We start from the raw sequence: 12068 nt of genomic DNA, 5'->3' as shown, positions 1-12068 counted from the left end.
ATTAATTTTTTTGTTGAATTGATTTTCGTTTTTTGAAATACAAAACATCGAAACTTATTAATTTTAAAAAAAAATTTTTAAAAAATCTAAATGTTTAAATATATATGTTTTTTTTATTCTATTTTGTTAAAATTAACAAATAATAAATTTATAATAAATTTATTTTTTATATATTATTTATTATGTATAAATTTATTTTGTTCTAAAAATATTCTAAATTTTGTTCTAAAAACATTTCGCTTTAAAAAAATAATTTTATTTCTATGCTATGAGAAATTTAAACTTATTTTTTTAACTTTATAACCTTATTTAAATCTAGATTTCTTTTTAGACTTGTGAATTTTCTCTAAATTTATCGTTCTTTAGAAATTAATTTTATTTGATATAATAATGTAAAAATTATTTAACAAAATTTATAAAATACTAACCTAATTGACAAATTATACGACTTATTTGCACTTACATATATCAATACAAAAAAATTTTAAATATTTAAAATGTTTTCTTTTATATTAAATGAATAACATTATTTTATTATATAAGTCATGTTGCAATTTAGTTATCAAAATGAACAGCATAAAACATAAAATATGGTTTGTATTTAAGTCTTATGTAAATTAATTTATTTTGTATATTTAATATAAAATCTTAATATAAAAAAAAAGAAAATTGACATTCAAATTTACAGTATGGTATCTGATTTCTTTTATCCTAATATGGGTGGTGTTGAAGAACATATTTTTAATTTATCTCAATGTTTATTAGAACGTGGACATAAAGTTGTAGTGCTTACTCATTCCTATGGTGATAGAATTGGAATACGTTATATGACAAATGGTTTAAAAGTATGTATAATATATAAAAAATATTTAAAAATATTTATCAATTTATTTTCACATTAAAAGTATTTATTTTATTTTTAAGGTATATTATATACCAGTAAAAGTATTTTACAATCAATGTATTCTTCCCACAATGATTTGTTCTATTCCTCTCATTAGATATATTTATTTAAGAGAAGAAATTCAAATAGTACATGGTCATTCTGCATTCTCTGCTCTTGCTCATGAAGGAATGTTAATTGGCCGTTTAATGGGATTGAAAGTAAGTCATTTGAAATTTAAAATATGTAATATTTATATATTATGTTTTTTTTTTTTTACTGGGATTTTAGACTATTTTTACAGATCATTCACTTTTTGGCTTTGCGGATGCATCTGCAATTTTAACAAATAAATTTTTAGAAATATCATTAGCTGATTGCAATCATTGTATATGTGTATCACATACTGGAAAAGAAAATACAGTATTAAGAGCAAAAGTTTTAAAAGAGAAGGTTTCTGTTATTCCAAATGCAGTTGATACGACATTATTTATGCCTGATATTAATAAAAGAGATGATAATTTTAGTGAGTTATTTGTATTTTCATATATATTATGAAATATTAAGATTAAAAAAAGATGCATAATATTATTTGCTATTATTAATTGTAGTTACAATAGTCATTGTATCGCGATTAGTATATCGCAAAGGTGTCGATTTATTAGCTCGCATTATACCCGATCTTTGTAGTCGATACCAAGATGTTCAATTTTTAATTGCTGGAGATGGCCCTAAAAGATGGCTCATAGAAGAAGTACGAGAAAGAAACTTATTACAACATAGAGTTACATTACTTGGAAGTTTGGAACATTCTCAAATTAGACATGTATTAAATAAAGGACATATATTTCTTAATACAAGTTTGACAGAAGCATATTGTATGGCAATTGTTGAAGCTGCATCATGCGGGTAAAATATTAATTAAAATGTTGATTGTATCCTTAAGAAAATTATTTTTATTAATTTAATAATATAATATTTTTATTTATTATAGTTTACAAGTTGTTTCAACAAAAGTTGGTGGTATACCTGAAGTATTACCTCCTGATTTAATTTATTTAGTAGAACCTACAGTACCTGCTCTTATTGAAGGATTAGAATCTGCTATTACAGATTATAAAAAAGGCAATACTAAATGTCCAATGGAAATGCATAAAAAAATAAGTTTATTTTATAACTGGTTTAATATTACTAAAAGAACAGAAGTAGTATACAATTTAGTAAAACAAGAAAGTAATAAAAATTTAGGTCAACAATTAATAAGCTATATTCGAAGTGGAGTATTACCTTATTTACTTGTTATATCCTTATGCTACATTATTTTACAAATTTTAGAAATTCTTGTACCTCGGAAGGTAAGTTAAAACATTAAATAATAATAATTATTATTATTAATTATTAACAAACAAACATTTTTAGTATATTGATATTGCAAAAGAATATACTGAAACTGATGTCATAAATCAAGAAAAAATAAAAGAAAATTAATATTTTCAAGATGTATAATATACCAGTTTAGTACTTATGAGTATTATATATAAATACATTCCTATCAGTATGATAATCATTAATTTTAATTTTAATGTATCTTTTTATATAAGAGATACTACAAATTGTTCATAAGTATACTTTTTAATAAAATTCTTTTTGATAACATATTTTCATATTATATAAATATGTATAAAAAACTGCAGTGTTTAAAGTACAAATAAAATTGTTAAAAAAGATTAAATTAATTTTTAATAAAAGATTAAATTTTAATAAAATTATATTTTTATTAAAATTATATTATTTTTATTTCTTTATTTTTACAAGAAATAATGCTTCTATAATAATTTATAAAAATTATTTTTAATATTGTTTTAAATGCTTGTTTACAAATTCATATATGTAAAATATATTTCATCAATTATTTTTTCTTTTACCTATTGTTTTATTGTATTGTTCTATTGTAATTTTAATCAAATAAAAAATAATTTTAATTAAATAAAAAATTTGTATATTTAAAAAATAAAAAGGGTCAAATTGAAAATATAATAATATTTATTTTATTATGTTGTACGTTAGATACAATAATAATATTAATACAATATCAATGATCTGTTTTCGTCTATTTAATTATCCTTGTATTACTGTACATTTATCTATTTATACATAAATCTTTCATGTAAAGGTCTATGATCTTCTAAGAATACTTTTTGTATTAAAAGAAGATCAATGAACCTTAATTAACAACCATATAATATTAAGAGCGGTCAGATCTGTCACAACATTTTCCGCACTTATAAAACAGAGTATTCGTGCCACTTTGTCCAAATATATTAGTTTAATTAGAAAAAACAAGAAAGAAAAATTAATATTTTTCAAACAGATGCTAAAAGTTTTCTCCTTTAACTCCTTGTTAAAGATGGGACATTTCATGACATGTTTACTTATAATTAAAACTTTACAAAAGATACTGGTTTTAGATATTGCATTAATTAAATCTTACATAAAATTCTTTGTTAAATATTTAGATTGACCTCAATATATAAGAAGGCTATGCCGACGAGAGTGAGATCCACACGTAGGCACACGCAGTAATCAATCTGAAATTTTCTTATGTGCTATGTTGTAATTTTTCAAAATCGACAATACATTCCTAACATTACACGAGCTTACTTTCATATTTCTGGTGCAAAACAGGAAAATGGAAGATAGTTTATTTTTTTTATACATTGTATAACATGCAATACTATTTTTTTTTTAAATATACCAATGTATTCAAAGTGTTAAGAAAGTACAAGAACTTTTTTTTCACAATGTCACTGCCTTGAAACATACAGTTCTTTTAATATTTTTTATGATTGCTTTATAAACGGAGTAAGGAGCAATTTATTCTAAAATAGTAATTTAATATTCAAATTAATGCTTGCATTCAATCGTTCAGTCAAAATATCGTTAGTTTACTTTTAAAAATAGTCATAAATTGGTTAAAAAAATTTTTTAATGTATCAAACGTAAGATAATTATTCTTTTAAAACATAATAATGAAATATAATCCAAAGCAAAATCGTATCGATATCGTGATGTTGCGATAAAGCAAGAAATCCATAGGATTTATATATCATACTTGGTGCATTCGATACAAGCAAACACCAATGAATCCCATCAACACAGTTCTTGATCGATGTTTCTTTGATCACAAACATACATTTATAATTTATTTTTGCTTGCTGAACACCATCGTGAGCACATATTGCTTTCGACTGCGATGTTTCCGCGTGTACAAGTTATCGATCGGCATAATTTCTTCATTTACGATGAAAGTGAAATATTACAAAATGTATTAATACTATATATGTATATAGTAGTATACATATATATGTATGTGTGTATATATATATATATATCTATTTATTTATATTTATATATATACCGCGTAAATAGAAGATGAGTTTGCTTTGCTTTATGAAGTATCTTTTTTTGAGTAGTATATACAATAGAGTTTTTTTTTTCGGAGTGTCTTTCAGTTACATTTGAAAAGGAAATAATGCCACGCTATATCGGTATCTAAGGTTCCCATTAACGATCGAATGAAGGATAGGAAAGGTAAAATCCTTACACGCATAATTATAGAAAAATCTTATACATTTTTAACGAAGTACTCGCGACGGGTTCCTTAGAACTTATTTGGCATTTACAATAAATAAATAACAAACCATGTGTTGGGCCAAGCGTTGCACAATTTCCGTAATATAGTTAGAGTTGTCAGATTTAATTCAAACACCTTCCCCATAATCGCGATCACCTACATTGATACGATCAGGGGCTGCAGTTACACTAAAGCCAAGAATTCTATTATCAACTTTGTACATTTTTCCCTTCTTTGGCTTCTTTGACTTTCCCTGAAAGATCATATTAAGCAGCTTAGGCGCTTGTAAAATATATAATCCATCAGTTCCAGTTTTATCATCTATTTAAGATACCTTTACTTCCTGAAATTCCGTAGGTGCATTAGGATTAACAGCAGGTGCTGGTTTACATAAATCATCTGCTTGTGCTTGAGGTCGTTGGGCCGATCGCCACTTACTACGTTTTTCTAAAAATTGCTTTGCAAATTCTGAACTTTGTTTATTATCACCAAGATAATCTCGAACATATTCTTTTACTTCATACGCAGATTCAATATCTCGCAAAAATCCAACAAATGTAGGGACTGTACACGTAAAATTTTCTCATCAAACCATCTATAAACGAAACAAAAATATATATGTAAAAAAGTCTCTAACTTACTGTCTACAGAGACTTGTAAACCACTCAGAGCTTTGTTGCACCATTGCGTAAAATCATCTGTCTTGGCAGTGTTTTGTTCAAATAATTTCTTTACTAGTTCTTCTTCCCGTTTATTTTTATTTTTATTTGCTTTATTACTTTGCTGTTGTTGCTGATTGGCAGTAGGAGCCTTTGCTGTACTAGTTTGTTTAATAGATTGTTTCGCGGTTGTAGATTTGATTGGTGTGGGATCATCCCAAAAGCCACTACTACCACTATTGTTCGACCAAGGTTGACTATTATTAGAGCTACTCGAATTAGCCCAATTCAAACATTGAGATGCAGTACCCCATATTCCAGCATTTTGCAGTACGTTCGTTGATTCTTTTTGTCCTGCCTTTTCTTGACGTTCCCTTTCTTGCTGCTGAAGTGTCAGCAATAACAATTAGCAATATATAATTATCTTTTAACAATTACAATTCTTTCTGTTCCGCTATTATATGAATATATAAATATATAAAATTTCAAAAATAAAAAGATCTCGAAATAATAAGAAATATCAGAATTAACATATGATAAAATATTGACAAAGTAATAAGTACCTTTACCTTGGCGATCCGTTCCTGCTCTTCTTGTTGAATTTGAGCGAGACTTTTTACTGGTATAGATTTGGTAGAACCCGTAGTTTTTTCTGCCCATTTAAATTGTAATCTTTTAGAAGAATCAGTTACCGATGCTTCTTGCGCTGCTTCTATGGCTTTCTGCTGTGCTAATTGTTGCTGCATTATTTGTTGAAACCGCTGTTCTTCCTAACCAGATAGTTATAGCTATGAATATATAATTTCTATAAGAATGATAATATTTTCTTAACAATTTGGAAGCATACCGCTTTTTTTTCTCGTTCAAGTCTCTGAATTTCAGCAAGTGAAGCAGCAGGAGTTGCCGGAGTAGGTGCTCGAGGTGCTTGCGCCCATGGTGCTTTACTTCGTTCTTGTAATCTACGAAGTGCATCTGCTTCTCGTCGCCTTTGTTCTGCTCGCCGAGCTTGTTCTTCAACTTCAGCTTGTTTACGTGCTTCTGCTTCTTTTCTATGATAAAAGAAAAAATAATAACATATAATATATATATATATATATATATATATATATTAATGTTTCGGAATTAATCATGTAATTTTAATAATAATAAAAAATATACCGCATTCTTTCTTCTTCCTGTTTTCTTTGTTCCTCTTCCAATTTTTTTCTTTTTTCTTCTTCTTTTTTCTGTTTTTCTTCTTGTCTTTTAAGTTCTTCTTTTTTTCTTTTTTCCTCTTCTTGTTTTTTTCTTAAATTTTCTTCTTCCTGTTTTCGTTTTTCCTCTCGCTTTTTTTCTTCTTCTTTACGTTTCTTTTCTTCTTTTTTCTTCCTTTCTTCTTCTTGTTTACGTTTCTCTTCTTCTTTTCGTTTTTTTTCTTCTTCTTTTTTCTTTCTTTCTTCATCTTTTCGTTTTGCTTCTTCTTCTTGTTTAGCTTGTTCTTCTTTTTTTCTTTTCGCATTTTCTTCTTCAACTTGACGTTGTAATTCCTCTTGTTTTCGAAGTTCTTCTTTCTTTCTATCTTCTTGTAATCGAAGATTCTGTTCTTCCTATAACATTATAATAATTTTTAACATATTTTATGTGATGAAAGAATTTAATTCTCAAAATCATAATTACCAATATTTGTTGTTCAGTCTTTATTTCTTTAGTGTGCAAATCCCATAATGATGTAGGTAATTGACCAGGAGGAACAGCTGGTATCGGTCCAACCTAAATAATATTATATTAACTTTATGAAATTATTTATGAAATTATATTTTCCTAAAATTGATAATAACAAATAATAAGTTTCACATACTTGCGCTAACCAATTCTGTGCATTAAATTGTGGATTTATCTGTGGCGGAGGTTGTGGCCAAACTGTATCAATATGAGATGTTTGTGGATGACCATTTGCGTTAACATTCAGTTGACGTAATAAGGATTTTATGGGATTATCTTCTTGTGTCGCAGTTGGTGTACTTGACTGTTGAATTCCCGATATATTTTGCATACCACCCATTTGTTGTATAAGTTGTTGTATAGGATCAACTGTAGGTGGATGTGTTGCTGTAGTTGAATGTGGATTTGATGTTAAATGAGTTTCTGGTTGCGTTTTAGCCTAAAAAAAAAAATAAAATATTTAAATAATCAATATTATCATATTTACTATTATTTGATGAAATAAATTATTACCTGTTGCATTTGAGTGAAAAGTTGCATAACCGGATTTGAAGCTTGAGATGAAAGATGAGGTACAAATGGATTTGTAGAAATTGGTACCTCTGGAATCTCTGAATCTTGAATAACACATTGAAAAATCAATTGATTTTGTTCCATAGGACTTAAACTTGCCCAATGTTCAGATTGAGAAAGTTTCGCTATAGCTGACGTTCGCATTTGTCTCAAAAGCAATTGTTGATTTTGTAACAAACGCATATGTTGATACTGCAGCAGAAGAAGGGGATCTTCTATACTAGTTTTTGATAATGCACTCATACCAGCTGGTACAGTGTTAGGAACAGGTGGTATTACCTGATCCGCTAACTAAAAAAAACAAATCTTTTCTCTATATTTTTTTTAAGTTTAAAAAAAAAAAAAAAATTATAAAAGAATAAACATACCTTTAAAGGAGGAATAGGAGGTCCAGGTGTAAATGGTATTCTACCACACATTTTTACTAAATCTCCTAATGTGGTATATCGCTCGTCACAAGTTCTTCTTACCATTAATCCAGCAGTGAAATAACCAGCTTTACACCATTCCGCCATTTCACTTGCTAAGAACGGACCCTGAACTTCACCCTGTGGATCACGGTAAAACCATTTCTCCTGTCCATTTGTAGATGGAACTGTAGAAGGTTGGTTACCAATAGAAGGCGGTATACTGGCTGTTTTCTCCCTATGGTTTTCTTCATCCGCCATCAATTTAGCAACTAATGCATCAGCTTCTTCTTTCATTCTATCCAAATCGTCTTCCGACTTTTGTCTCACATCATTTGTTTCCGTATTATGACCTACTTTTTGAGACTCTATTAATGGAACTTGTTTTTTTGCAGTGACAGGAATAGAATCCATCTTTGTTTCTGTTTCTACATCTTCTTTTTTCTTTTCTTTACTAGGAGATTTATTTGTTTCTGAATCCATAGATGTTATTTTTTCTGTTTCTATTTGCTCTGTACTTGCCACTACTGTATTTCTTTTCTGTGGAGTTTCAGATGATGCTGAAGTTTTAGTAGGAGTACTATCTGTTATTGTAATAGGCAGTTTCCCTGGAGAACTACTTCTCCTTTCTTTATCGACACAATCATTTTTATCATCGAGCGGATGCAAGGACTTCGGTCGTTCTTTATTTATTGTACTAGTGCTACTATTGGTATTACGACTTGTTATTTGTCCTTGAGTTGAGCTATAGGATAAAGATTTACTACCAGATTTTTTTATATTAGCAGCACTTCCTTCAGAAACACGTCGAGTCCTTGATTCTTGAGTACCACCTGCACTAATCACTCCATCTTCGTCATCATCTGAATACATTCCACCGTGGAATGCACCTGAAGCATCAAAACTTCCTCCACTTTCACTAGGATTTTCAGTAGCCCTAAAATAAATTTTGATCATTAAATAATTTATTATCAATAGATATATTCCAACTTATATCATTATATGATTATTAATAAAAAATATTTAAAAAATTACCATTCAGGAAGATTGTCATGATTATTATCATGATTTGATTCCCAAGTACGTGTTGTACGAGGGGGTGGATGATGGCTTGAATCGTGTGTGACTCTATGACTTCCACGATGTTCCCATCTACCACCACTATTCCGTCCTTCTTCGCTATCTCCTTCATTTCTCTCTAATCTATCTCTGTCCATGCTCCCACTTTCACGCCAACTACTTCTGCCTCCTACAAATTAATTATTACACAAACAATATTCTTTATTTAATTAAATAAATAGATTTTGTACTTAAAACTAAATACTTATATACCCCATTTTCGCCAACCATCATCGTCTTCTGTACCACCACGATGACGTCGCCAATTACTTTCCATAAGAGAACTACCACTAGCTCCACGACTTAATTCCTTTCTAGGACTAGTAGAACCATTCCATTCACCTGGATCTGAAGCCCCATTTCTTTCTGACCAACTACGTTCACTTTGAGACCTATCAAATGGGCGATTTCTTCCCTGGATAAAAAATAGATTTATTAATAAATTGAAAAAAAATATTTTTCTTTTTTTATTTAATGTAAAAAAATATTAACTTTTATTCTTATTCTATATTATTATTAAACCATATTATTAAATCATATATACATTTATATATAATTATACATAATTTATTTGTTAAGAAACTGAAAATTAATTTGCTTTTTTGAATTTAATATTCATATCAAAGTATTCCATTTATAAAAAATGTAATATATTACATACTTGAAATGATTGACTGTCGATTCGAGATCCATCTCCTGAATCATCAAAACCAACCCCACGGGAATAATGAGAGGAATATAAGCTACCTCTTCCATTTCTTCCTCGCCCTCCACGATCCACACTTCCACCTCTTCCTCGACCACCATTAGTTATTCCTCCATTCCACATTCGCTAAAAAAAAATTGATAATTAATAGTAATGATAATTAAATATATTTATTTCAAATTTATCAAATAATTTATATGAAATATATATATATAATTTTTATGAAATATATATATAAATGTATGTATATATAATATTTAATTAAATTATAAAGAATTTTACTTTATAAGTATATCATAATATACAAAAGAATATTTATGAAAATATATAAGAATAAAATAGTGATGATTATATAAAATACACAAAACAGAAGAGTGCCATGAAGAACTGGTACAAGGGCTCCAGTATGTTATATTTTTAGATTCTAATTGATTTCATGATAGTTCTCAGTATAGAATATATTAAAAATATATAATTACTAAATAATATATCATAAATTAATTATATTATATATATATATATATAATATAAATATAATTAAATACATATATATATATAATATATTAACAATTTCACATAAAAGTTATTTATTTTATATGATTATTTAATTATTATAATTAACTATATAAATATTTTTAAATCATAATTTAGATATCAAATTTAAATATGAAAATATATTTAATTAATTACCGTTTCATCTTCTGTCATTTGTATAAGAGCCAAAGGAAGTTGAGTTTTCTCAACATATAATGATGAGAAATTTGTCAATAATTCAGGAGGTTTACAATTACGATCAAATAAAATCAACATTTCTTCTCGCCCATATCTATGTTCAGCTAATTGATAACGTGGAGTAGTTAAACTTGTAGTACCTCCACCACCACCACTATTATTGCAAGTGTCTCCAGATAGATTGCGCAACCTATATATTCATTATAAAAATTAAAATATAACAAATAAAGTTACAAGATGAATTATACTTTTAAAGAATTAAACAAACCATTCTGGACCAAATTTCATGGAATCCGTCATGATGATCTATTTACTGTAAATATAAAATCATCACACACTTTATTATAAATTTACTTTATTACATATTTTATTACATATATAAAAACATAATTAGATATAAAATTTTAAAAAGATGATTACAATGTTACTTAGTTTCCACTTATTTTTTTCTTAACTTATATGTCAATTATTAAAAAATATATAACAAAAAAATAAAATATAGAAATATATGATTTCTCTTATATGAAATTAGATAAAGAATATGTTCTATATATATAAAAATTAGAAAATATCATCTAGTAGTAAAAAGAATATGATAATAATCACAGATATATGGTATACTTGATTGATACAATTATAGAAAATTTTATTGGTAATTTTTACCTGTTGCTAAACGAAAATTAGCAACTATAATAATCAATGATAATTACGAGAGTAATAAATTAAATATTATCATAAAAGATAACTGAGCTATATAAAAAGAATGAAGTAAAAGTGAACGAAGGTAAGAAAGTACGGCAGACGGTTACGGCAAAGTATACGTAAAAAGCTGTGATTCTTTTTAAAATTAACTAACACCAATGATAATCTTGCACGGAAAGACGACGATGCAGAAGAAGGTATTAATGTTCTATGAACATTCCAATCCAGTGAAAATAGTACGCATTTATTTACGACATATTCATGAACAGACCGATTTCCGTGAGCCCAGGTGGCAACATTAACCAAACTTTTTCCGCTAAAGGATGTCATAAAACTCTCCGAATGACAATCTATTTCGATTAAATATAACATTGGTATTGTCAATTATTCATAAAGCAATGAATATGGGAAAAAATCGCGTGATGAACAAAAGAAATACCTCACTGATCTTCTGAAATTACTGAGGACAGCGATACAACACACCAATATGGCTGATGGTTCTTTTTTGGAATAAAGCGCATGCGGAGTTGCTGGTATACCTGTAGTATTAAAAAGTTACTAGCAAATTATGTTGTTTTTCTAGTCACTATCAGCTGAAGAATTTTTTAAATATTTTTATTATCCTTGAATCGACTTTCTATCACTATAGAGATAGATTTTTCACTTCCATTCATTAAACATCGTTTTTTATTTTTAACAAGCAGAATTTTCGCGATGATCTCTTGTGTATTTCAAAAAATTTAGATTTTCAGAATTAAATGCTATAAATTGCTAATAACAATATTGATTATAATATTGACATTAAATATTATAATATAATATAATATAAATATAATATAAATTGCAACACAATATTGACATTAAATTACAATATAATATTAATACAAAAATTTAAAATATAACATTATGTTTAAATTTTTCAATCATATTAATTCTATTATATATGAATTTC

The 12068-nt window shown here is 27.3% G+C and overlaps 2 protein-coding genes across 4 annotated transcripts; one reads left to right on the top strand and one right to left on the bottom strand.

Annotated features, from left to right (window-relative positions):
* Positions 1 to 223: 223 nt before the first annotated feature.
* Positions 224 to 2407, top strand: LOC102674529 (N-acetylglucosaminyl-phosphatidylinositol biosynthetic protein). The gene is made up of 7 exons (XM_006618417.2): positions 224 to 593; positions 689 to 845; positions 925 to 1104; positions 1175 to 1409; positions 1495 to 1792; positions 1878 to 2238; positions 2303 to 2407. The coding sequence occupies exons 1-7, from the start codon at positions 517 to 519 to the stop codon at positions 2369 to 2371; spliced, it is 1377 nt and encodes a 458-aa protein (XP_006618480.1). The 5' UTR covers positions 224 to 516; the 3' UTR covers positions 2372 to 2407.
* Positions 2408 to 2979: 572 nt separating this feature from the next.
* LOC102674222 (GIGYF family protein CG11148-like) lies at positions 2980 to 11693 on the bottom strand. Of its 3 annotated transcripts, none has more exons than XM_006618414.2 (16): positions 11556 to 11693; positions 10683 to 10727; positions 10373 to 10604; positions 9638 to 9808; positions 9190 to 9391; positions 8893 to 9106; positions 7819 to 8794; positions 7391 to 7741; positions 7014 to 7316; positions 6833 to 6925; positions 6335 to 6762; positions 6024 to 6225; positions 5740 to 5946; positions 5159 to 5561; positions 4852 to 5081; positions 2980 to 4770 (listed from the first exon to the last, which is right to left on the bottom strand). In XM_006618414.2, exons 2-16 carry the CDS (start codon positions 10712 to 10714, stop codon positions 4645 to 4647), a joined length of 4170 nt encoding a protein of 1389 aa, XP_006618477.1. In that variant the 5' UTR covers positions 10715 to 10727; positions 11556 to 11693; the 3' UTR covers positions 2980 to 4644. The 3 variants fall into 3 exon arrangements, with proteins under 3 accessions (XP_006618477.1, XP_006618479.1, XP_006618478.1); XM_006618416.2 differs by having other exon boundaries at positions 5746 to 5946; XM_006618415.2 differs by lacking the exon at positions 11556 to 11693 and adding an exon at positions 11271 to 11541.
* Positions 11694 to 12068: the final 375 nt, after the last annotated feature.

The sequence above is a fragment of the Apis dorsata genome, unplaced genomic scaffold (genome assembly GCF_000469605.1).
Source record: "Apis dorsata unplaced genomic scaffold, Apis dorsata 1.3 scaffold_354, whole genome shotgun sequence".
Lineage (NCBI taxonomy): Eukaryota > Metazoa > Arthropoda > Insecta > Hymenoptera > Apidae > Apis > Apis dorsata.
Note: the sequence above shows the minus strand (reverse complement) of the source record. Positions and strands in the feature narration are given on the sequence as shown.

Excerpts from the sequence above, each read along its gene's own strand:
- LOC102674222 (XM_006618414.2), bottom strand. The coding sequence starts at position 10,714 with ATGACGGATTCCATGAAATTTGGTCCAGAATG. Across the intron at positions 7,317-7,390 it reads TTTTCACTCAAATGCAACAG|GCTAAAACGCAACCAGAAAC; the intron begins GTAATAATTTAT and ends TTTTTTTTTTAG. Across the intron at positions 5,947-6,023 it reads TTGAACGAGAAAAAAAAGCG|GAAGAACAGCGGTTTCAACA; the intron begins GTATGCTTCCAA and ends CTATCTGGTTAG.
- LOC102674529 (XM_006618417.2), top strand. The coding sequence starts at position 517 with ATGAATAACATTATTTTATTATATAAGTCATGTTGCAATTTAGTTATC. Across the intron at positions 846-924 it reads ATATGACAAATGGTTTAAAA|GTATATTATATACCAGTAAA; the intron begins GTATGTATAATA and ends TTTATTTTTAAG. Across the intron at positions 1,410-1,494 it reads TAAAAGAGATGATAATTTTA|TTACAATAGTCATTGTATCG; the intron begins GTGAGTTATTTG and ends TATTAATTGTAG.